The following is a 26,998-nucleotide window of genomic DNA, read 5'->3' as shown; positions in this document are numbered from 1 at the left end:
TCATTTTACTTGACACATTATGAGGTAGCAATCAGGTGTATCGTATTTTATACAACGAATAAATCACCTACGCTATGGGAAAAAAAGAGTTATTTTCATTTTTTTGGCTTCTGAGCTAGTGAAGTACAAGGAGCAAGTAAAACTCTGATCTACTGGCCAAGTGGGCCGGTGGGGGAAAAATGTTAACGTTGGACACTGATAGAAATACCATTTCAAGAGTAGGCTTAACTACACTCACAGGTAGAACTCATCTCAGTAGCTACGATAAAACATTTCCCACGGCTGAGCTATGTTTTCCTGCCGTTGTTTGTTGCTGTAGAATGAATGAAAGTCAATCAGCAGAGCAGCCATGCGCCTTCATTCATCTTATATCATGAAAACCGCGACGGTCAAGCACATTTGATGTCTTTTAATGAGGGCTTTGAAATGATGGTAGCCTGATCTCTGTCATTTCATATTAGACTTGGTCACTTGGTGCGAGGGTCCGCCTAGGAGGCTGCACATCCACAGACGGACAGGCAAAACATTTTTATTAAGTAGATTTTTTTTTTAGCTGTAGCGCAGCCTTTTAAAAACGTTCCCCCCATATTTCCTGTTCAATCAACTTGGGTGCTGCGCAAAAGTCTTAAAATGGCAGGAAAAACTGTTTTTTCTGTCCGTGTGTGCACGCACAGAGAAGGGGAGATACGTAGGCCTGGCGGAGATCTGCGCTGTACTGAGTGCGCTCCTAGTTTAACATTAGATTCAGCAATGATGAAAAGATAGATGATGATGGTGAGCTAAATCTTTCTGAAAAAAAATGAAGAGGGTTTGGTTCTCAACTAGTCTCTTTTTTTTGGAGGGGGGGGGGGTTCTCCATTATTCTCCCCAATTGCATCCAGCCAATTACCCAACTCTTCCGAGCCGTCCCAGTCGCTGCTCCACCCCCTCTGCCGATCCGGGGAGGGCTGTAGACTACCACGTGCCTCCTCCAAGCCGGAGGTAACATGGGGATTCGATCCGGCGATCCCTGTGTTGGTAGGCAATGGAATAGACCACCACGCTACCCAGACGGTTCTCAACCAGTCTTGACAAATGAAAGGAAAAACTCCCTCATCAGTAGCACACTAACGAATAATTCTCTATTGTATACTAATGTACCAAATATAACATTTTTCACTGACATGTCAATTAAGGTAAATAACAGTCCAAACCACCGTTTGTGGAGGTCTGAGTGTTGTTCCTTTCAGAAGAGTCCGAGTTCTTCTTGTGTGTTCATACATAACATTAAACGCTTACTAGTCGCGCTGAGTTCAGTTGGAAGGTTGAAACAATCCCAAGTTTGAAAACACCCTGAGTACTGGCTTTGTCAGTCTGGGTCTGGGTTTGGCTCTTGCATATTCTCTCTCCTGACTTACTCAGTTGCAAAAATCCATAATTTTCCCTGTCTGATGCACAATCTTTACAGTAGGATATCTAACCTCAGCCTGTTTCACAAGGGCAGATGTGCATGCTTACTAAGTCCAAGATCAAAGCAAAAGGCCTCTCGAACTCAAACGGGAGGTAGGAGGTGGAGGCTCTCAAAGATGGCAGGTGGTGGTAAAAGGAAAGGCTAGAGGATCCAGGGTAAATGCCGTCTTTAGTTTGGTTTTATTTTGTTTTTGTTTACTAAGCAATAGAACCATGTGTAAACTGCTGTGTTGATTCCTTGCAAGCAGTTCCTTTTAATCAACTCGTATGTTATTCTGGGAAACACCCACGTATCAAGGTTGAGGATCTGGAGGCATCAGTGATGCACACAATATACACAGACCGGTGTGGCGTTGATTAAATTATTGACAGGGGGGACTTTGTGCAGTGCGTGCCGGGGAGAGAGGGAGTGAGAGAGGGAAAGATGGAGTATGGAGCATCAGCCACGAACATATCTGGGCCCACCAGGATGGAGAAAGACATTTTTCAGCTCCTTGCAGACACTGCATCAATGACAGATAAAAGGAGCCTCTTTCTGTCTTCACCACCCCTTCCCTGCTTCTCTATTGCTTTGGTGTCGGCTCAGCAACTGTGCTCGAGTCCACACCCCCACTCCGAGGCATTGTCAGTTACTCAGGCACAGAATTCCTTGCTCTTTTGCGGTTCCTCTCCCTCTGTTTTTTCAGGCTTTAAGCCCACTCTTGATCCGGAAGCTGTAGTCAGTAAAGGTTGCTTCCTTTCCATAAAGTTTGACAATATGCCCACCGGGGCACAGATTTATATGTAGATGAGGGGTTTCACAGAATAGTTTGCTATCAAATCCACTAGTCGATACTGTGCATAGTTGTAGACATCTGTGGTTTTAGCACTGTGCAGTAATACCTGTCAGGTTCCCTCACATGAGGACGGCAGTATAGTCTCTCATTTTGTTTTTGCTGTGGTTGCACGCTCAACTGCTGAGGAAGATTACACTGCAAATCAAGCCGTTTCTCTCTTTTAAAGAGCTCAATCCACAATTTGATATTCTCCCACTTGGACTACTTCAACTCCATGTATATTGGGATTAGTCAGTCGTCCCTGTCCCGGCAGCACTGGTCCAGAATGCCACAGCCAGGCTCCTGATGGGTACCTGAAAGAGAGCCCATATTACCCCTATACTGACCTCTCTCCACTGGCTGCCTGTACAGTTCAAAGTTGATTTTAAGGTTCTCCTGTTTGTTTATAAAGCCCTAAATGGGGTGCCCCCCCCCCATATCGCAGACCCTTTTAACCCTCTATTACACCTCCAGGTCCCTCAGGTCGGCCGACTTGGGACTCCTGGCTGTCCTGCCTAACTTAAGCTCAGGGGGGACTGGACCTTTGTGGTTGTAGTCCCTAGACTGTGGAACAGCATTCCCCTCCCTATAAGATCTGCCCACTCCATCAGCTCTTTTAAGTCCCGGCTCAAAACTTACTTTTATTCTCTAGCATTTGAATCCTCCTGATGTAGCGGAGTTCTGGCTTGTGCCTATGTCCATGTGTTGTTTATTCGTGACCACTAGCTATGTGCCTTGTTGTCTATGTCGGTGTTTCTTGTATTTGTGTTTTACCTACCTGCTCCTGGGTCTCATTTATAAAACAGTGCGTAGGAAACTTACTAAAAGTGTACGTGCACACAAAAGCCGAAAATGGCGTGCAGCAAAAAAAAAATTGGGACTTAAATGTGTGAGAGGCGTCATTATACAATCTGTCAAGTGTGTTTTTATAGATCGCAAATTTTGCGTGGGAAGTGGCGTACACCTCTTTCAGGCTCCGTTTTGTGTATGCGCAACGGTTATAAATTAGACCCCTGGTCTGTACAGCACTTTGGTCAATACGGGTTGTTTTTAAATCCATCCACCCAGTCATTGGGCGGCAGGCGAGGAGACACCCTGGACAGGCCACCAGGCCATCACAGGGCCGACACACACTGGGATTTTGTTTATTATGAAATTATCGCAGACACTAACCATTGTAATAAGATAGTAAAGATAACATTCAGTAAGCAACCTGTATTGCCTGAAAAGATCTATCTGATTTGTGGTGATCAGGCTGTGGCCGTGACGACAGCTGTAGAGATGTTCATGTGACATTCTAACACAGTAGAGAGTGACATGATCTCTTCCTGAGCTTGTTTTTAAATGAGCTCTATAAATAAATTTGACTTGACCTGAATACACTAGGGGTCCGGGCTACATTCCTGCCCGACCTCAACCTTAATTGGATGGATTTCAAAGTTATTACCTATTGTTGGTTAGCTGGGAACCAAGCTACACCAACGTCAAGAGCTGGATCATTGCCGGTAAGTGTTATTTTGGAAAGCACAAACCAGTTTCCCGGTTTGTTGTCCTTGAATGTGGACCACAGCATCTTATTTTATGGTGATTGTTTTTCTGACTGCTGTGGCTGCTATCAAGCAAACATCGAGTCATTTCGCACAATTCAACACTGCTGCCGAAGTCTCTTTCTGTTTTCTGCTTTCAGCCTCTGGATCATCTCACTAGCTTGACTACTTGTGACACACTACAGTACACCCCATTTCCCTGCTGACACTGACTGTGAATCTGACCTAAATGGACAGCTAACGTTACTAGAAGGATAACCTGAGTGAATCTCTTTACGTACCTTGACTCCTTACTTACCTTGATGATCCTGTCTCTCTGACCATCCGATTGAAGTCTCCTCCTGAAGAATGGCTATGACATCAGCAATTACAGACATAAAAACTGAGCTACAATCCATTGAGCTTCTCATCGTGGATCTTCTCCAGCGACAAATGGAGCTCTCTTCTTGTTTAGCCGATCTAGAACAGCCGGTCTGTCGGTCCCTGTTGGTATCAGCAACCAGGCCACAAGGGGGTGTCACTAGCCTCGCTCTTGGATGCTCCTCCCAGCCAAAGGTGGTGAAAAGCAAAAGGAAGCTTTCCCTTCCTCTCTGACCCCAATGGTGAACATGATTCTCCTCAGCTCTTCGGTGGCTTTGCTCCTCTGGCCAAGGTCACCAATGACCCAGTTTCTCCATTTTCTCACTCCCTTGTAGCTGATCAAATCAAAGCTGATCAAAGCCCGAAGTTCTGGTTTTAGGGGACTCCATTATAAGATATGTGGATTTACCTGGTGCTGTAACCTACTGCCTTTCTGGTGGTAAAGTAGCTGACTTTATTGAACTCTCACCAAAGCTGATTGAACGTCACCCTTCGGTCTACACAGTCATAGTGCATAGAGAAACAAATGACGTCATGTTCAGAAAATGAATTAAGCTCCAGTGTGACATGGAATCATTGGCATTAACTATTGAGTGCCTGAGCAAAAACTGTCCTATCTAGTCCTATCCCCACTATGTCAACCAGATCTGAACATTTTAGCCATCTTTTTAGCCTCTCATCAGTGGTTGCAAAACTTCTGTACAGCAACATGTTACGGTTTTATCAGCTGTTTTGATTCGTTTTGGTCTGAGCATGATTTGTATAAAACTGATGGTTGTACATCCAAACTGGAAAGGGACCTGGCAACTGGTGTCAAATTTCATCAACTATATAGCTTTTAATTCCTTCTGACCCACATCCCAGCAAGACCCTAACAACCTCATTTTGATTCTAAATACACCCACCCTTGATTGAGAGGTGCCTGCTGGCTCATAGCCAGTTTTTACTAATTCAAATGTTAAAACTCCTAATGATAGCTGCTATGTCCCAGAAAATCTCCACAGTATTGATAACCATTTCCTCCACAACTAGTCATATCCCTGTCATAATCAGTGATAACCAAGATTTTAAATATAAGAGCTACAACTTTCGAAATCAGAATAACGTCATCCACATTAAGCCCTTCGTTTTTCCTTCCTCTGCCACTTTGTTACTTTAAATATTTACTTTATTAAAGTTAGATCAATTTCCATTAAATGTCTGCTTATCCATGACATGACAAATGACCACCATCTTGATTTTATGGGCTTATATGAAACCTTCTAATTACACTAGTTTACAAGTGTCATGTGAATCAAGAAGAAGTGGGGGCATAGCTGCTATATTTGACTCCAGATCGTTAATGCTAAATCCAATTAACACCATTGTTTTTATGTCCTTTTGATGTACTTCCTTTGCACTCTTAAGTTGCTATCATTTAATTTAGCAATTTTACATCAACCACTAGGGCCTTATTTACAATTTTTTATCAGAGTTTTCTACCTTTCTTTGTGACATACTGACATGAATCGACAGTCTTTTAATTACAGAGGATTTTGATATTCCTGTTAATGATAAATATGTGCCGCTCAGTAAAGCTTTTTTAGATCTCATAGATTCTACTGGTTTTACACAGCATGTTGATGTAGCTGCTCACTTCTATGGCCACATGCTTGACTTAGTCGTGACACGTGGTCTCTCTTTCTCAGATCTAGTTATCTCACCCCTTCTCCTGTCCTTTTAGGTCACTGCTTCCTTACTTTTAAGGTTACACTGTCTAGGCATTGTATTAGTCACTCTGAAACCCACACCACCCGTCATATTTTCTCAACTACCATTCATAAACTCGCTGAGCAGCTTGAGTCTGCTGTAACCACCATAGATCACTTCTGTTGCTTTAACAAGTACTATACTGACAACTCCAATCTCACATTGCTGAACGCATTTAATTCAGTTGCCCCCCTAACTACTAGGAAAGCTCAACTAAAACCACCCCCTGGTACAATCAAGACACTTGGTCTCTTAAACAAAAATCTCAGAAAACATGAACATAAAAGAGAACAATCAAGCAAGAGACTTTTTGGCTTGTATTTTCTAATAACCTAAACATGCTCTTTGTGCTGCTAGAATGGCACATTTTTCTGACCTGATACAAAATAATAAAAATAACCCAAAATGTCTTTTTGACACTGGCCCTAAACTGACTTGTAAACTGCCCCTATATGTAGCATCTCTCTTACTGCAACTGACTTCATAGCATTCTTCACCACTAAAGTTGAAGAAATGTGATTACATCTAAACATCCTTCCTCTTGCTAGCTCATCCTCTCCGAGATAATCTCTCTTTAAACACTTTCTAGCCAAGCCCACTACTTGCTTACATTTCCATTCCTTCGAAGTTTATTAAGAACCTTTTCCCAATTCTCAGCCCACTGTTACTACAGGTAATAAACAGCTCTCTGATTAGTGGCATAGTGGCCTAATCTTTTAAAAGAAGTATAAAAGAAGAAGTATAATCTGGACCCCGATTTGATCAGCAACTACAGACCAATCACAAATCTGCCATTCATTTCAAAGCTCCTTGAAAAAGCAGTGGCTCAGCAACTCACCGATCACCTTTCGTAGAGTATCTGTGTGATTATCAGTCCGGCTGCAGAAAATTCCACAGCACAGAAACGGCTCTGACAAAAGTGGTAAACTACTTACTGCTTGCTTCGGACTCTGGCTCTCTTTCAATATTGGTGCTGCTAGACCTAAGTGCAGCGTTTGACACAATTGATCACCGCATTCTATTAGATTGCCTATAAAGTTATATTGGTCTCACTGACACTGCTCTCTCCGGGTTTAGATCATATTTATCTGACAGATCTCACTCTATTTTACACAACAACTGTTCATCAGATCACATTAAGGTCAGTTATGGTGTGCCACAGGGCTCTGTGCTTGGTCCTATTGCTTTCTCTATGTACATGTAGCCACTTGGTATATTAATTAATAATTACAAACTAGATTTCCCTTCCTTTGGGGATAATACCCAGCTTTAAATTTCCATTAAGCCTGGCACCTGCCATCAGCTGGTGAAGCTGGAGGAATGCCTATTAGAAATCAAACAATGGATGTCATCTAACTTCCTCCTTTAAAATGCTGAGAAGACTGAAATATTAGTTCTTGGTCCAAAGCAGATTAGAAACAAATTCAGTGATCTCACCCTGATTTTAGCTGTAATTACTCCAGTACTAGCTGGTAATTTCACAAAGCCCTAGTACTAGAAAGCTCGGTGTCCTATGTAATCCTAATCTCTCTTTTGAAACACATATCAACGATATTACAGCGACTGCATATTTCCATTTACAGAATATTGCGAAGATTCTTCCTATTCTTTCCATGGCTGATGCTGAAACACTTGTTCATGCATGTGTCTCATCTAGGCTTGACTATTGTAACACTCTTTTTTCTCTGGTTTACCTAAATCAACTATTAGCATATTACAACTTGCTGCTAGATTATTAACCAAGACTAGAAAATTTGATCATATTACCCCTGCTCTTATCTCATTACATTGGCTTCCAGTACATCCCAGATCTGACTTCAAGATTCTACTTTTAACTTATAAATTATTTCACAGAGTTGCACCATCCTACTTATCACATCTAGTCACTCCTCATATACCTGCTAGGGCTCTACGATCACAAAATGCCGGTCTCCTGACTATTCCAAAAATAAATAAAACATCAGTTGGTGGCAGGGGTTTCTCTTACCAAGTCCCTCTTCTTTGGAATTGTCTTTCTATACAAATTTGAGAGGCTAGTTCAGTTGACTCATTCAAAAGTAAACTCAAAACGCTTCTATTTGCATCAGTCTTCAACCTCACTTAGTCTGCCCTAAGTACTAAACTACGGTGATCCAGCTTATCTATTCAATTTTATATGCACATGGTTATGTACTGTATTTTACACATTTTTTATTGTTTTTCTGTATTGCATTGTTTGTTTTATGTCATTTATCTCACTTTTGTACATTTTTATATATTTTACTAATGTTGGTAATTATTGTTTTATTATATGTACAGCCCTTTGAGACATACTTATATATTGGGCTATAAAAAAATTCCACATGGCTTTACTTGATAAAGCAGTGGCAATGCATCCACACCAGATACGCAGCTGGGGGCGCTGTGGTTCCAACGTATATTTGTTGGAAGAATAATTTTCTACGTTATGCTATGTTAAATAAAAAGAATTTAAAGTATTTCGAGAAGGAAAGACTCCCGCTAGCCCTGTGTTTCGGTTTAACGAGTGACCGTGTTAACTTGTGACTTAAGTGACGGCAGCTGTTGAAAACACGAACGGAACATGTAGTGTCCTCCTAAAAGCCTTTGATTTTACTTTAATCTATTTTAAATATAAAACTCGTCTGTGTTTAATACCGCAGCTGGCAGTGAAGCTGCATTTTATACCATTATCCTCAATTGAAAAGTGCCCCATATTCAGTCATTTAACCGGTAACGTTATAGCAGGGGTCCCAAATTACTTTTCATAGCGGACCACTTTTAGGGCCACTTTTAAAACCACGGGCCACTCAACCTCCAGCAGCATGTTGTTCGTTAGTTTGTTTTGGTGTCGATACGTTGCAGGTATTATAATTTAAACAGAGATTTTTCATCTATTTTTCGATATATTACTAGTCTTACTTTTACTAAGAAATTAATTATTTCACATACAGTAGTGGTCAAAAGTTTAGTCCGGGAAATAAAAAAAAAATCGTCCTTCTGGCATTTCTCCAAAAATTCTCGCGGACCATAAATCAACCCGTCACGGGCCGGACGTGGCCCGCGGGCCGCCTATTGGGAACCCCTGCGTTATAGTGTCAGATTCCTCATTAGACGCTAGCTTCTCTGCTAATCTGTTCTTCCCCGCATTACAAGTAACTTCACAAAATGTAAATGCTTCTTGTTGGCGACACCGTTTAATTTACGTAATGTAGGACAAAATGGACCAGACAAATATATACTGTATTGAACATTCAATGTAAGATCGTTTAAAGCTTTTAGGCTTTTCAACAGCTGCCATCACTATGACAACCACGGATGCACTCATCTGAAACTCACTAGAACACAGTCACTAGTTAAACCGAAACAGCTGCAAGAAAGCAATCATGTTTTTGGGCCTCCAGGTAGTGTGGCGGTTTATTCCGTTGTCTACCAACACGGGGATCGCTGGATCGAATCCCTGTGTTACCCCCGGCTTGGTCGGGCGTCCCTACAGACACAATTGGCTGTGTCTGCAGGTGGGAAGCCGAACGTGGGTATGTGTCCTGGTCGCTGCACTAGCGCCCCCTCTGGTCGGTCGAGGCACCTGTCCGGGGGGGGGGGGGATAGCGTGAGCCTCCCACGCGCTGTCCCCCTGGCAAAACTCCTCACTGTCAGGTGAAAAGAAGCGGCTGGCGACTCCGCATGCATAGGAGGAGGCATGTGGTAGGGGGTGGAGCAGCGACCGGGACGGCTCGGAAGAGTGGGGTGATGGGCCAAGTACAACTGGGGAGAAAAAGGGAAAAATCCAAAAAAAAAGAAAAGAAAACAATCACGTTTTTACTACAGTCAAACTCTCCAGCTCACACAGGTTTGCTGGGGGTTTAGTCCAATCAGATTGCATCTCATTTCTAAACAGCCTATCGGAGCCAACCGATGACGTTGCTATTCATCTACCCCCAGGTTGTTTCCACCTGTTAGTTAACCCATTACTGGTTGTATTTGAGACCTTTCTAACAAGAAATGATCATTGTTATTGGGTGAAAAAAAAAATCTGTCCCGTGATTAATCGACTACTTGACTACTTTCTGGGAGTAGTTGACAACTACTAAATGCAGCAGTCATGAATGCCCCAGTGCAGATAGATAGAGGTGTGGAGAGAATTCATGGGCCAAAATAAGACCATTTCTCAGGTGACAGACTGCTAATTCAGCTCGATATAGTTCATAGCTCTGAGCCATTTTAGAATGAATTTTCTGAACACTTAATGTGCATTTTGTGGTGGTCTGACAAAAAATGTGGTACGTCTCTGCTTTTTAGCTGCATTGCATTAATATTGACAAATCATCTCTATTATTTTTTTTTAACCCTGATTGTGCAATTTTCTATGTGCATATATTTGAATCATAACATTACCCTCTTAAAATTCAAGTCTTTGTTTCTGTCTTTTTTTTAGGAGCCCTAACAGTTGGTTTAGTCCGGCAGTGCCAAACCATCCACGGGCGAGACCGGACCTGTATCCCCCCACGGCTGCCCCCAGAATGGGTCACTACACTTTTCTTCATCATCATGGGCATTATCTCCCTCACCGTAACCTGTGGACTGCTAGTGGCATCGCACTGGCGCCGTGAAGCCACCAAATATGCCCGCTGGATCGCCTTCACTGGCAGTAAGTTGGCCAGACCATGCTCATTGAAATCAACTTTAAACAGACTAGTTTTTACACAAGATTTATCCTTTACATAATCCGCTAAAGACTGGATTCTCTGTGGACGTTCTACTCCAGTGGTACTGAGTCATGTGCCATGAAAGGCCACTTGTATGCAGGATTTCTTTCTAAACCAACACTACACCAGCTGTTTTCACAACTGACACACCTTCAACCAGACAGGGGGAGACTGATCGGTGGAATCACTGATGGGTTTTAGTGTTGGGTTGGAAAGAAAACCTGTATACACATAGCCCACCATGACATGGCAGATGATTGTTACTGTGCTACCCTGTTTCGGTCTTGTCTCTTTCATGGCATGAGGTACGAAGAATAACAGCTTTTACACTAGTAGTATATTCATTTGCAGCATTTGCAGCTGTACTCAGTCTCTTGAATAGAGAGGGGTGGAAAAGAGGTGTGGGAGGTGAGCAGGGGAGACGATGGAGCTGGATATGCCGGTATTGGTTTTAGCCCAGCGGTTAGGTACATTTCTGCCGATATAGATGCAGTCTGTAGAGATTGTGTGTTTTCTCAGAGTGTATGTATATTTGCATGTATGTGTACAGTATAATATATATGTACTATACCTGCATACAAAGAGATGTTTGCACGTGTGTTTATAGTTTGTGTATATGATATACGCTGTAATATACTGCACCTGCATACAAAGACAGTGCAAGTGTCGGTGTGTGTGATTGCGTATGCACTTTTGTGAGCATTTTTACACAGTCAACGACTCCGCTTTCCCGAAGCTTATCGATTGAGTAATGCAGCTCCAGAGGCAACTGAGTGGGTGGCATGTGTGCCACAGTGTCTTCTCTGCCGCTTTACTTTGAACATTCATCTCCCTCTTTTTCAAACAGGACTTCTATACAGATGCACCTTCACCACTCAATAACTCAGCATGTGCGCCCCGTGGACTGTGGCTAGGCTTGTTTCGTAAGGCTGTGTGGGTGGTTGTAGTTTGATTGGTTGGTTAGTTAAGGGAATAAATAGCCTCTAGCGCACACAGATGGCATAGGCAGGAGGAGGCTGAGAGATTGCTAGGGACGGAGTAGTACTTACAGCTGTTTGAAAGACGTCTGTGTTTTCATCGCTTTGAGACTGCTTTAGTCTTTAAAGGGAGTCTAGTCTTTAGTTTTCAGTAGGGGCCCAGTGAATGTCTCAGGCTCTCCAGCTGAGGCTTAAAGCAAATTTAGAATAATTTTTTGTAGCAGTCACTCATCACTTTCAAACACTTGGTGAATCACTCTACGTCTACAACAATACTTCAAGTCCAAGAGTACAAATCACAAGTCACAAGCTACACTGGAAGGTGTTGAGTCATTCTTTAAGAATCGCACTGAAAGGCAAGTGAGGAAGTTGCTGTGGCAACAGGGAGTAATCATCACCATTGTCTGCTGTTGTGTTTCTTTTTGCCATATCTGGATGCTAGTATTGCGTCTGTCTTTCAAGCCCCTTTTCTGTGGGCGATCCGATAAAGATCATCATGGTGAATGGTTACATGTAAAAGAGGCAGTACGGCTTTTTTCTTTTTAAAAAAAAAAATCTTCCACATGAGGTCTTAGAGAGAATTTTACCATATGAGACAGTGTAAGTCCGAAGAGGTGGAAAAGCATCACTTGTAACCTGAGAACCTGCTTCCAGAGGAGGAGAGGGACGAGAGAGGGGGGGTGGGGTGGGGGGTGTCTATTTTTCCCTGACGTTGCTTTAAATCTAGCTGCGATGCTGAACACTGCACCTATCTGGACTGATGTGTGGCTCATAATAAGGGATTGTGGGTATTGCGGGGGAGGAGATGAGAGGGTGAGTGAGGAAACAAGGCAGGGAGTAAGACCTTGAGAAGGAAACAAGGTTAGAGCAGGGAGAACTGAGTGAATGATCATGTTCGTAGAGGTCAAGTGACAGTGAACATAGAGCGGAAAGTGCTGTGTGAGATATGTATGTCAGTAGAAATTGAGAAATGGAGCGAAAGAGAGTTGATGGCAGGAAGGAGACTGGGGTGGGTCATTTGAGGCTAACAGGTGATGAAGAGTAGAAGATGGCCTTTAGTCTGGTCCAGGAGTCGTAACTGGCCACAGGCCACTAGCACCTGAATGGGCATCTTTGTATGATTAGCACAGGCTTCTCTCTGTTCCCTGTACACTACACACACACCAGTACCTCTCTAGTCCCTCATACACTACAGCCTACAGTCCCCAAATCATGTACTGTACACCCTCACTAGTTAAGATAGAAGTTAATATAAACACAACTAAGCTGTGTTGTGGGATTCGACAGCCAAGCTGATGTATTTGGCAGCAGGTGAGCAAGGTAATGACCCAGCACTTCATCGGTTTATGCACAAGACGACAGAAGGCCATGGCAATCAGAGGCTCATGAACTGTTAATTGCGTAAGCTAATGTGATAACGGCTACAGTTAACTCACTGGCTAAGCTAGCAAGAGGAATGCTGAGCCAGGTAGTTCTGCCTGTACTTTAGCTTACTTTACCCAGCATCCCTCTGCTGTCATGGCTGTGAGCCAGTGTTTCTGGCCCTGTGTGGGCAAACACACTGAGCAAGAAATGGGACAGACGTAAATATCAGCCATGTCTGCCTGGCTAATCAGGTTAGCCAAGTAGTGGTCAATTTGCTCGTTGGCAAACCAGAGACAGTGTGTGTGTGCTAGGTGTGAAGGAAAATATCAGTGCCTGTGCCATAGTAATACTTCTCATCTCATTTGCCCTCCAGTGTACATACAAATCTGCTCATCGATGTCTTCAGCATCGACTCCAGATACAGCACTCCTCTCGTTGCTCAAACTCTTGAAGCCATGTTCTTGTTGCTTTTTTTTCTGCTACCTCAGATGCTCCGAATTCACTTCTTCAACCATTCACTTCAACCCACGCCACCACACTTGCATTTCAGACTTATCTTATTTCTCAGATGATAACCGTTGGTAATCTACTGAAAGGGAACAAAAACCAATAAATCCGATCAGCCTACACCCGTCTTTTACTTTGGCACCCCGTAACGTCTCATACAGCTCTTGGGCCATTGGTCCTCCCAAACATGTCATTGCTATATCCATTCAGAGCCCAAAGGTCTCAGATCCACTCAATCTTATTCTAAACGCATCTTGTCGGTGGTGTGGTTCTTGCTAGTGAATTGAAGCTTATCTAGCCAGTTTCAGGAGCAGGACCACACCTCAACCATGCCACTTCCGGCATTCCTATAAATACCCACCTAACCCTCTCCTCCCTTTCTGCTGTCATATTCTGCATCCTCCCACCCTATTTCTTCACTGTCTTATTCTAGGCCCCCACCTGACCTCACCCTATTTCTCTGTCCCTTCCTCTTTCCTCTCCTTCATAGGGTCCTGTGGAGGTCCGTCATTGCCGGGGTGCTACGGCGGATTCCCTACGAAGCTTCCCCAAAATGCAGTTAGCAAGAACTACGCACATCAATCATTTTTCTTCAATAAATAATTTAAACGCATCTTGTTGATGGTGTGGTCCTTGCTAGTTAATTGCTCATGGCAAAACTGGTCTCATAATGGCATTTTTGAATATGTGGGACATGTTTTCAGAAAAAAAATACAGCGGTTTAGATCCCCCCCCCCCCACAAATAACTGGCAAACAAATTGCAGTTATACCTAATGCTTTGTTGCTGAAAAGTGAGTTTTTCAATTTTTCATTACCATTCTCAACACCTGTTTGTGCACATAATAGGGAACGTCACCGGCACATAAAACATTTTTTCTCAGTCTCACCACCAATACCTTACATTTAAGTCGTCCCCGTGGAACCTGCTGTTCTCAAGCAAATGAGTTTTCTCGAGATAAAGACACACACAGAAGCGGTGCTAGCCGTTGCCCTATTTTTTCCAGAGTAAGACCCAGGCTTTTTTTTTTTGATTTCCTGTCACCTGTGTTTGGTGAAACAAGCCTGACTGTTAAGATACCCCAAGGATAGAGGGTTTGTTTTCTCAAATCCCTTTTATCGTACAATTCAAATCAAACTACCAGAGCATTATTATTAGATTCCATTTCAAATTTAGCCTTGTTATTGAGCAATAATTCACCGGAGTCACACCGTGGGTTTTACTGCTGCCTGGTGGGAAGTCATCTGTGTGGCATTAGTCAGCTGGATGCCGGAATAATTCCCTGTAATATTCTGAAAGGAAATGGAGAGAATAAGGGGGTAATTCTTATTAAGGGTGACACTGTTATCCGAAAACACGGCTCGTAACCCGGGCTAAGCCACATGATGAAGCTTTGTAATGACTTCACTCATGGTCCCTTCGCTCTGCTGCTGTTGGAAAAAGCAGTGACATACCACATGCGGAGTACTGCATCACAACAAGCGCTTCCTCTGTATTGATTTTCAACATGTGATCCAAACACTAGTCTAATGGGTCCCTATGGACGTGTCATACTTTTGTCTTGACCATGGCAGGCCCCAGTGATAATGCCCACGGCAGCTCTCGTCTCTCCACAAAACGTTAGGGGAGAGAACGTTCTTTGAGTGCGTCATTTTTCGTGTCAGGGCATAAAGACGCAGTAAAGATCCCCGTCTTTTAAGCAGTCGAAAGCTGACAGATCCTTATACAGTTTTCGAATTCATATTTTGTGGTTCCAATCTAAATCCAGTTTTTAATAAGATAGCTTCCTGTTCTAAGCCTGGCCACATGAACAAGGACTCCTTAACCAGTTAATCGGTTCCCTTAACCCCCCCCCCATGTTTGAATTTATGTTAATTGATTTGGTTTTGCCATATTGAGCTAGCTTTTCAAGTCATTGGCTTTATGTGTCACCTTGATTGCCTTTTCAAGTCTTTTCAAGTCTTAAATGATGGACTTAAGGGCACTGACCACACATCATGAGTCTGACTCTTTTTCCAGGCTTTTTAGTAAGTTTCATTTAGTGTGTTTTGCACGGGCTTTGTTTCTGTCTACATTGTGTGCAAATGAATATATATTTATTTGCCTTGTGTCTGTGCTGTCGGCATGAGTGCATTTTGATCACCGTGGCCCAAGTAGCTGCAAGCGTGTGCAGCTTCACTCTTGGTCTGAAGTGACGCTTCCTGGCTGAGTGGATTATGGAATTGCCTTCTCGACGGGGGATTTCTGAATCAATGATGGCTCAGTTTGTTTCGAAGTCAACTTTCTTTATCGCCCTCAACCTCCCCTGGCAGCTCTCTGCAGCCTTTTACACACTGGTGACCGTGGTTTTTAAAACCCCATATTCGGGGATAAGTGTCCACATGGTCAACATGATTATTTTATCACAGTGGAGCCTCAAAGCATAGCGTCCCTCTACTAAAAAGGCGAACTAGTTATGTTTTCATTTAACGCAAGTGTGAGGTAAACCGCTCAAGACGTGTCGTACTATGTTGGCAGCAATGCACTGGGAGACGGGGAAATCACTTAGATGTTCATTTCTGACAGCTTATCAACTTTGCACAAATTGATAGAGACTCAAAGCGTCTGTTGCTTCTTCTAAGGGCCCCTCTCTCTTCCTCTCTTATCTCCCCTCTCCTGCCAGAGACATACACACACACACTCACACGTCTAATTTTGGTGTACATCATGACTCCAGTTTGTTTAATTGCTCTTTTCGGACCTCTCATAAAGGTTCTGTTATCTAGCACTGACGGACTTGCTAAAATTCAATTCAGTTTGGGTTTTGAAGACTCTGCTTCCTGCTCATGCAGAGTGACTTGCTGTATGTACTCTTTGTATCTTGACTAGGGAAAAAAGGCCAAAAATGGAGTTCTGTATTGAATGGCTTTTGGTGATTTCTACGCATCGAGGTATCTAGCATTTTACCTCCTGCCATTTTCAAGTGGACCTCAGCGACTCATCCGAGCTCCGCCCTGATATCAGTTCGGCAATCGGTTTCATGTTGTTTGTATGTAGGATTTAGATAGATATAAAAATTACAGAAGTGAATGATGCCAGGCAGGATTACAGAACCATAGTAATGTCTTTCCCGAAGTGCATGACACACTGAATGACATGAACTAACCTCCCTCTCTCTCTTTTGTTCTCTCCCTCTCCCCAGTGATCCTGTTCTGCATGGCAGCGCTCATCTTCCCAATTGGCTTCTATATCAACGAAGTGGGGGGCCAACCATACAAGCTGCCAAACAATACGGTGGTGGGCTCCTCCTACGTTCTCTTTGTCCTCTCCATCTTCTTTACCATAGTGGGACTGCTGTTTGCAGGGAAGGTTTGTCTCCCGGGCTGAGGACTCTCTACAAAGCCTTCCTGTAGACTGACACGGGAGGTTTTGAAGAATTTGCGGAATTTGAAAGAACACATGCAACGACAAAAAAAAACACACAAAAAAAAAACCATCCCCAGAAACTCTCGCAGACCCAGGGGAAACCTCTGATCATCTGTCCGTCTGCAGCAAGGGACCGCGCCATGGAGTTCCTAACAATTAAAAAGACGAGAACTGAATAAACAAATTAAAACAAACAGGGATGTGGACACGACATGGCCTAGGCCATCGCAGCACCCTGCCACTGTTTATTTAAAACATGATCGTCTTCTGTTGTTGGTGTTGCACTTTTGGAGCACGACAGGGGTGGGGTGGGGTAGGGGGCAGTAGGCAGACAGACGTGCGGAGGGAGCGAGCGAGCGAGCAGGGGAGCACGAATTGGGAAAGGGGGTGTCGCTGCGAGACTGTGCGACTACCGTGCATCGTCTTGCCGCCACTATGGCAACCACAGCCACAACCATAATCGCACATTTCTGAGGCGCACCACAACCACTCCCCCCAGCTCAACTCCTGGCCGCCTGCCCTGCCCACTGTTGGCCCTCAGCGCACACGCTCACATCCCCCCAGTAAGAATCCGTTGCCGTCACTACAGCTCCTGTTGCTAATTTTGGCTTCTCTTAACTATTTCAGTTGTGTGTGTGTGTGTGTGTGTTTTTTATTTTTTATTATTTGGTTGTACATTTTGTGTTCTTTGTTTAAATCCCCCCTCCCTCCCTTTCCTTTTCTTCACTGAATGGTTGACGACGTTGATACAGAAGGGAAAGGAGGAACCTGCCAGATTGGCTTAAGTATTTTCCTGCCTGTTACAGAGGGAGTCCCCCAGGTGTGTGGCCGAGCCGAGCAGCTGTGATTCCAGCTGTCAGGCCGGCACGCAGGCTGCCGAGGAGAGACAGGAAGGGTGCAGGTGTGCTCGCTTATTTTATCAAAGCAGCCTCTTCCCAGGAGGAGCAGGTAGGAGATGAGAGAGGGCTGCATGCAGGGGGCTGGCATGACCTTCCCTGAGCTCTTGAGCACAGTTGTACCCTGAGCCTAAACAGATCAAGGAACCATGCACTGTTCTAAAGAGGAATGCCACTCAATTCAAGAATAGACATACATTGCTTATGCAACAGTGTAGGACAGCACAATAAGTATGAGCAAACATGTACAACTGTTATATATTAACTGTTAATAGTGAATTTCCAGCCTACAGCGTTTAAGACTAACCTGTAATGTGGTACAGATGCACATGCAGAACCAGTTCCTTTGCCAATCAGTAGGAGTCTGTGAATAGTAATAATAACCCTCTGAATCTTTACACTTGTATTCATATTATGACAAAGCACAGTAAGCTTTTACATATTTTCCAGTTGATTCTCTATGGAGCTGCATATCAGTATTGGAGGTGCAATAACTTCTTCAATAAGCTACTTTCTTTAGCAGACTGTATCGACTATTATAGAAATGAGTTTCCTAAGTTATGAAAATAACATTAAATGCTGAAATTAAGTGGCTATTCCTCTTTAAGGGTGCTCTTGTTTGAGAGAAAAAGGAACCAAGAGCTTGTTTTTTTTGTTTGTCTCGTTTTGTAAATTGGTAAAGGTGCCGGGACTGCAGGTCAGATCCGTTTGTGGGGCTGTGCCCCAAGGGTGCCTGTGAGGCCTGTGAATGCAAGCATGCATGCACAGATTCACCCACTCACACATATACAGACACCCACCTGCACACATCTATATGGGAGTATAAATGCCCATTATATTGCTCTGTACTGAACGTACTTACAGTTCTCACATGCAACACACTTTTCTGCAGGATAAAAACAAAATTCACATACATGCATGCTACATACATAGATACAAACATACGTGTGTGCTGATGCGTTCACAGGCTAACTCACTAAGTCTTAGTTTATTTTGTAGTTTTGTTCCACGCTCATCTTTTCTTGCTCCTGGTCTCATGTACACTACTACATATGGATTCTGCAGTGCCCTGTTTTGGTTTGATTCAGTATTGTGCCATGACCTGTTTTTGTTCAACATTGTATAGACACAAAAGGCGGGATTTCTGTAATAGGAAGCACTGTGCATTCAATAGCATAGGCAACAGCAAATAGAGTCAACACAAATGTATAAAAAAAAAGAGAACTTCTTACCTCATTGTTTTGTTTCTGCTATTATCTTCTAATGGTGGCAACGTGTGCCCTCTAATGTGTCTCTGGCCTCGATCAGATGTCTACACATAAAGCCTATGATGATAGGAATTTATTTATCACTGAATAAAAAGAGAAAAAGATGGATGTGTGTTACTTTTACACAGTCAGTCTATATGGTTCATTGTACTTACATAAAGTTATATAAAATCAATTTCTCGACCGTAGTTTGCTAGACGTGACACTATGAGGCTAAACAGTAGCCTAGATGACGCAGCTAGGGAAATCTGATCCAATGCAATAATTTAATCTCGAATGACAAATAAAGCCTACTGTTTAAAATGGATGTTCAATGTGAAATGAGCAGTCATTGGCCCTGCTTTGCAGCTTTGAAGCTTGTTCAGATGAACGCAGTATTTATCTCTCGTCGGCTACCGGACTCTAAATCAATGTGGTACGTCTACTTAGTCATAGGATGTCTCCTAAATGACCTTCTTCGCCGTCTTTTTCCAAGTCGGGAGGGATGGTCCTGCACGCAAACCTGCTGCGATTCGAGAGCAGCCTTATGCGGCGCATTAGTTGAAGGGCTTATCAATGTTAAGAGTGTGTCTGCTGAATGCAGGACTGTCCCACAGATAGCCTAGTGACGGTACAGTTTCCTGTGGTTCAGTATTCATATGCAGTCCAGCTAGAATTTCCCACAGTCATATAAAGAATGATGTTTTCCACATCGGTATTAACATTCCTGACAATGACCTTTTAAACGCCTCTTTTTTTTTTCTTTTTTCTTTTTTTGAGGACCGGTTTGGAATTGATTGAGGATTGTAATTTCAGTCATGTGCATTTGTAAATCACACTTTTAACAGGACGACCTACTGTTTGTTTCAGAGACTGCGATAAAACCACTGCTCTGGTGATGCGAGTCTCACATCGATGAACACGTTTGTAATGTCAGAGCACGGCGTGAACATGGAGATTGTCACCTGATGTCTTGTTTAATGGAAAATGCTTTGTGGGGTACGCTTGCGAATGCGCTCGGTATTTTCGCCCTGATGGATGGGCCATGCTGTCATGATTTGCTGTTGGAAAAAGTGCATTGACGTCATTCACAGCGTCGTTCATGGCATCGTCTGACGTTGCATTTCATAGATACGCTGAACAGGTGAGGCCTTAGTGTCCAAAATCCTACTCGCCATGTAAACCGTAAGCAAAAAAAACAAAACAAAACGAAACAAAACACCAAGAATGCAGTTTGAGGTTTTTTTTTCCCATCAAAATTTCACTTTGTTTTCTTCTAACATGTGATTTTAGCACATCGCCCAAAAGACAAGTCGATCTGAATTTTATGACAGGAGGCTCCACAGTAACCATCAAATGTGGGTAAAGTTCAGTGCTCCGTACGTATTGATTGGAGAAAAAAAAAGTTTCTTGACCTTTTCCTCGTGTCTTTCATGAGCGAGCCTTTGAAAACAGCATATTCAGTTCTTTGTTGCCTCCCACGCCGTACAAGACGACTACAAATAGGTCTTTATATTCATGCTTCTGTTGAATTTGTTTGAGGGAGTCTGAGGCATTTATTTGTCATTTTCTCACCACCAGTGTGCAGTACGTTCTTCTTTCTTTCTTTCTTTTTTGCAGGACCTTTTATTACCTTGTCAGTGACTGCAGCCGAGGGTTGAGCGTGAATGGTGTTCGATATAGCTTTTCGAAAGGTCACAACTGTAATGTCCGTAGACGCCTTGTCTTACTGACATAAGAATAATTCAAGAACGAGCCGACTTCGTAGGTTCTTAACTCTGTGTAGCTTTTACTAGCGTTCATCCGACATACAACCTTCATAACATGCCTTTCTCACTTCCTGTATACGTCACACGCACTGCATGTACACCCGTGAGTAGGTCAAGTTAAACACGTGACCTTTCATTCATTACATCTCCCCCTCTAAGATGATTTTCTAACCTGTATATCACCCCCCTTTTCACAAAAAAAATAAAAAATCCCCCACAGTACACAAGTCCATACGCCTCACAAATCCAGCCGGATTGCTGGCTTGCTCACCCTGCCAGAGCGAGTAACATATGGTGTGGAAGTTGGCATTTCTGCTGCTCGGGACTCATCCGTGTTTCCACTCTCCCCTGGAGTGACATGGTCAGGATCCCTGCTGACAAAGGTGAGTGTTTTGGGTGTGGCCAACAGGTGGCGCCTGTTCCTTCTGTAATGTTCACCTTGAGCTGTCTCCACTATGTAGGATCTGGGAGTGGAGCTCTGACTGTGAACAACTGCTGGCATTGTCCATGTTTTCTGTCCATCAAGTTTGGTGAGTACTGCGTCACCCGAGTTCAGTGGGCGCAGTGTCCGCACGCCGTTCCTGCGGTTGTAGTAGAAAGCCTGCCTCGATTTGGCTGCGGCGTCAGCGGTTTTGATCAGTTCCTCTTTAGGCCAGGCCGGTTTCAGGTTATGCTGCAATGTGGGTAAGGTGGTTCTGAGTCTCCTACCCATGAGCAATTCCGCTGGACTGGCTCCAGTGGAAGAAGAGGGTGTAGCTCTGTATGTCAACAGGGCGAGGAGAGGGTCTTCCTGCCTTAATATGCTTTTGGCTATCTGAACAGCCCTCTCTGCCTGTCCATTACTCTGGGGGTAGTGTGGGCTTGAAGTCACATGGATGAAATCATAATCCTCACTGAACCTCCTCATCTCTTCTGAAACTAGCTGTGGCCCATTATCACTAACTACAATTTCAGGGATACCAAAACGTGCAAATGTAGCCTTCAGCCTAGCTACAACCTGACTGCTAGTAGTTGTTGGTAGATTTAGAATCTCCAAAAACCTGGAATAATAGTCAGACACTATCAAGTAGTTTTGCTTTTTGTACTCACACAGGTCTATGCCAACTTTCTGCCATGGTCTGGATGGGAGCTCACTTGACATTAAAGGCTCTTTTCTCTGTGTGTTCTTGTGTTCTCTGCAGAATTGACATTGCTGTATCTTTGTTGTAATGTGTTCTGTCATTTTGGGCCACCACACTGACTGGCTAGCTCTCTCTCTGCACTTAACTATCCCCTGGTGCCCGTCGTGTATTCTGTCTAAGATCACCTCCCTCATCTCTGTGGGAATGACGATACGACTGCCTCTGATGACTAAACCATCTACCTCAGATAACTCCCCTCTCACCTGATAAAAGTCTCTGACTGTCTCCGGCACTTTATCGACATACTCAGGCCAGCCGTGTCTGATGAAGCCCAACACTGTCTGGAGCTGCAGATCCCCATCCGTGCTCTGTTTTATCTCCTGCATCCTTTGAGGTGTGGCAGGCACCTGGCACACGATGGCATCAATGTGTGCTGCAACATCATCATGAGAAGCACCATCTCCGTAGCGCTGCTCTGGGCCTCTGGAGAGTGCATCAGCCACAGCTAAAGTTTTGCCTGGTGCGTATTCAGCCACTGCATTGAAACGCATCAGCCTCATTAACAGTCTCTGGCACCTAATGGGCACATTATCCAAGTCTTTGCTGTTCATGAGAGGCACTAGTGGTTTATGATCGGTGACAAGTCTGAAATTGTCAAGCCCAAACAGGTACTTCTCGAACCTTTCACATGCCCAGACGCTGGCTAAGCACTCTTTCTCGATCTGTGCGTACCTTGTCTCTGCGTCACTCAGCCGTCGGGAGCAGTAGGCCACGGGCTTCCAGTGTTCCCCGTGCTGCTGGAGCAGAACGCCTCCCAGCCCGTAGCTGCTGGCATCTGCTGACACCACCGTAGCCTTAGTGACGTCATAAAAGGTGAGTACCGGGGCGGTGGCGAGTGCTGCTTTAAGGTCTTGGAATGCTGTGTTCTGTGCAGGTCCCCACAGCCACTCTGTCGTTGCTTTAAGCAGTCCATAAAGCGGCTGACCTACAGTGGACAGCTCTGGGACATATTTTGCCAAATAGTTCACCATCCCGAGGAACCTCTTGAGTTCCGTCACGTTCTGGGGCTGAGGAAAGTTCTCTATTCCGGCCACTTTGTCCGGGTCAGGTCTGATGCCTGCCTCGTTGATGATATGACCAAGGAAGCGGACTTGTTTCTGTTTGAACTTGCATTTCGATTGGTTCAGTTTGAGACCTGCTGTTTCAATGACCCCCAGCGCCTCTGCTAGGCGCCGGTCATGGATTTCCTCAGTCTCTCCATGTATAAGGATGTCATCCATGTACACCTCTGTGCCCTCTAGCCCGGTCAGAGTTTCCGCCATCTTTCTCTGGAAAATCTCTGGAGCACTCGTTATACCAAATGGAAGGCGGCAGAAAGCATACCTCCCAAATGGGGTGATGAAAGTGGTAAGCCCCCTGCTGTCTTCATGCAAGGGGATCTGGTAAAACCCACTTGCTGCATCCAACGTTGTGAAGAACTTTGACCCTGCGAGCCTTGGCATTATTTCCTCCATAGTGGGCAGCACGTATTTCTCACGTTTCACCGCTCGATTCAGCCTCCTGAGGTCAGCACAGCAGCGAACCTCTTTCTTGTTCGGTTTCAGCACCGGCACCATAGCGGCGCACCATTCTGTGGGCTGAGTCACTTTTTCAATAATGCCCTCATTTTCCATGCGCTGCAGTTCTTTCTTAACCAGTGGTACAAGTGGCAGCGGTATCCGTCTGGCTGTATGCACCGCGTATGGCTGGGCACCCTCCACCAGAGCTATTTTCACTGGGTCTGTTTTCAGCAGTCCACTTGAACCGAAAACTCCACTGACCTCATTCATCCGCTTCACTAGACCCATCTCCACTGCCTCTGGACGACTCAGCAGACAGCTGCCTCTCCCCTTGATCACATACACTGGAAAGGAGTATTGTTTCTCCTTGTATTTGGTTGTGGCTTGAAACTGTCCTATGCAGCTGATGTTTCCACCTGGGCTTATGAAGCATGTGTCAGGAGGTCCCAGTTTTATGTTTGGCTTCAGCTTTTTAAATGTCCCTTGGTTGATAACAGTAGCGTCAGCCCCCGTGTCAATTTTAAAGGTTATTGGTACATCACTTATTGTTAAACTAACAGTCCAATCTTCCTGACTGCTCTCTTTGCCAACTTCTCCCAGAAAGTACAGCTGTTTAGCCTCTTCAGTGACTTCTCTCACCGCTTTAGAGTGACATACACGCTCCCAATGTCCCTTTTTATGACACTTGTTGCACTTACTGTTCGTTGCAGGACATTTCCGCTCATCGGTGTGCTGCGTCTTGCCGCACCTCCCGCATTCATCTACTTTGTTGGTTGCCGGACTGCCGCCACCATGACGCTGTCCGCCCTTTTTGTTTTGGCGTTCGTCCCGCCATCGGACAACATTGACGTTAGCCAGCAGGGCCTCTGGTTGGTTAGCTTGGAGGCTGAGCTGCTTTGTTATTGCCTCCGCCTGGCGCACTTGTTCAATGACTTTCACCAGAGTAAGGTCCGCTGTGAGCTGGAACTGACGGGAGAGCACCTTATCTTTTATGCCCACTACCAGACGATCTCTGATATGTTCATCCCTCTTGTCCCCAAACTCACAGTGTTCAGACAGCTCATACAATGTCCGGATGTACATCTCCGCTGTCTCTCCTGGCTGCTGGCTACGTTGATAGAAGCACGCCCTCTCATGTATGATGTTACGGCGGGGAATAAAGTAGTCGTCGAACCTTTTCAGTACGATATCATAGTCCACTTTATCACCCTCCGCCGCGAAGTCAAACGAGCTGAATATCTTTTCAGCCTCGCTGCCCATTGCATAAATCAGCGAACTCACTTGAATCTCCCCGTCGTCTTTATCCAGCTTTGTCGCGAGCCTGAAGCGCGAAAACCGTTGTCTCCACTCCGGCCATTCAACGGGGCAGTCAAACTTGAATTCACTCGGCGGATTAAACTTCGGCATGACCGCTCGTGTTCCGATACACAGACTATTCTGACACCATGTAATGTCCGTAGACGCCTTGTCTTACTGACATAAGAATAATTCAAGAACGAGCCGACTTCGTAGGTTCTTAACTCTGTGTAGCTTTTACTAGCGTTCATCCGACATACAACCTTCATAACATGCCTTTCTCACTTCCTGTATACGTCACACGCACTGCACGTACACCCGTGAGTAGGTCAAGTTAAACACGTGACCTTTCATTCATTACAACAACAATTTGGCTCGGTGGTTGACATCAGTCCAAATACGTTTTTCTCTCCACGGACAGCCCCGGGCCTTTTGCAGAATTGCCTCACATCGCCACTTCAAGCCCATTTACAACAAACGGCGTGACGGGGGGAAAAAAATAAATGTTCTTATAATGCAAGTCTGCTCTGCTAATGAATATTTGATCTGGACTATAAATGCTAAACTCTGACAAATACTTGGTGTATTAATCAAAGGTCACGGTCATTGTGGAGTAGCTTTTCTCGTGTACTTCCTCCCTTTCTCTCACACACGCGGTAATGGTGTGCCATGTGCTCTATTGCACTGAGTGCTTTACTCGGTTCCTCTTCTGGCTGTTAAGACGCTGGTCATTGTCAGTTGTCCATCCGTCCATTATCCAAGCCGCTTATCTGAATTCAGGTTGCAGGATGCTGGAGCCTATCCCAGCAGTCGTTGGGCGGCAGGGGGGGAGACACCCTGGACAGGCCACCAGTCAGTCCATCACAGGGCCATCGTTGTAAATTGTGCACATGGTAATGTTTGCAGTAACCATAGTCAGCTGCACAGATCCAATCCTATGGTTGTTACTGCAACATTACCACCCATTATTATTAACGCCACGCCTACCTGTACCCACATCAAGTGCCCAACTAAACTTTCTTCATTACTGTGCAACGGCATCCACTATGTGACCCCTATCAACCTCAACCTGTTTTTTTTTTTTTGGTCTGGGTTACACAGTGTATTATTTCCCTTGCTGTTTATGTTATACAAATTGGTGTTCCATCTCTTTGCTTCAGCCGCAGGCAGGCGTGTGTGTGTGTGTGTGTGTGTGCGCCCGTGGATCTGTGGTAGTGTGTTAAGGTGACAGGTTATTAAGTTAGCCGGGAAGATTCACAGACGAGTGTGCTAGACTTGATTTAATTTGGCCGTCTTGAGGGTCGCAGATACTTAATAGTGAGTTAGTGGAGGACTGATTAATACCGACAGGCGGCTCCCAGAGTACTCCTTTCGGGCCTAGGCTAGTCCACACGTACACAGGTGGGTTTTTTTTCATTTAAAACGTAGCTTTTTCTACACGTTTTTTGGCCTTTCGCGGAAAATACTGTAAACTACTAATAAGACACGTTAGCCCCTAGCTGACGGGTCTGACCCTTTAGCCCAGTGGTTCTCAACCTTTTTGGGGTCCTGGACCCCCTGCGTATTTTGGATCTACGTATCTATGTAACAACAGAATATGTATTCAGTAACTTTCAGATATATGTAACAACACAGAATATGTATTCAGTAACTTTCAGATATATGTAACAAAACAGAATATGTATTCAGTAACTTTCAGATATATGTAACAAAACAGAATATGTATTCAGTAACTTTTAACAATGCAAACGGGAGCGAGATCTCTTATGAAAATACAATAAATGACACTTGTGAAACAGATGTAATTAGAGAAAAAAGTCCTGTTACCCTTTATAGTTTAGGTAGATAAAAGGTCTCAGTCACATTTGAGTAAAATAATCCTATTTCTATAAAGGTCATAAGATCTTTTTTTTAAAGATATTTTATTTTCACGGACCCCTTGCAATTACACCACGGACCACTAGGGGTCCGCGGACCCCCCCGGTTGAGAAACACTGCTTTAGCCGAGCGGTTAGTGATGTCGCCTTGTGGTGCAGTACACCCCGTATCGAATCCCGCACCGGGCAAGAAAATAACCGGTTACACTACGTTTTAGGTCACTGAAAACGGACCTTCCGGAAAACCCGTCGCACGGCGAGGCTGCTCAGTCACTTCCGTTTCGAAAACGGAAGTTTTGCGCGTGTGACGTCGGTGCATGCGTCGTTACTTCCGGACGCGACGTTTCGCGTAATGGC

At 44.4% G+C, this 26,998-nt stretch overlaps 1 protein-coding gene across 1 annotated transcript in view; it reads left to right on the top strand.

Moving 5' to 3' along the window:
* The window catches only part of mosmoa (modulator of smoothened a), a 37,115-nt gene extending 19,946 nt beyond the window's left edge, over nt 1-17,169 (top strand). The window contains exons 2-3 of the mRNA XM_056288556.1: nt 10,353-10,565; nt 16,653-17,169. Coding sequence (XP_056144531.1) covers nt 10,353-10,565; nt 16,653-16,837 — 398 coding nt within the window. The 3' untranslated portion in view covers nt 16,838-17,169. The remainder of the gene's footprint in view (nt 1-10,352; nt 10,566-16,652) is intronic.
* The last annotated feature ends 9,829 nt before the right edge of the window (nt 17,170-26,998 follow it).

Source organism: Lampris incognitus, chromosome 10, assembly GCF_029633865.1.
Source record: "Lampris incognitus isolate fLamInc1 chromosome 10, fLamInc1.hap2, whole genome shotgun sequence".
In the NCBI taxonomy this organism is placed as follows: Eukaryota; Metazoa; Chordata; class Actinopteri; order Lampriformes; family Lampridae; genus Lampris; species Lampris incognitus.
Note: the sequence above shows the minus strand (reverse complement) of the source record. Positions and strands in the feature narration are given on the sequence as shown.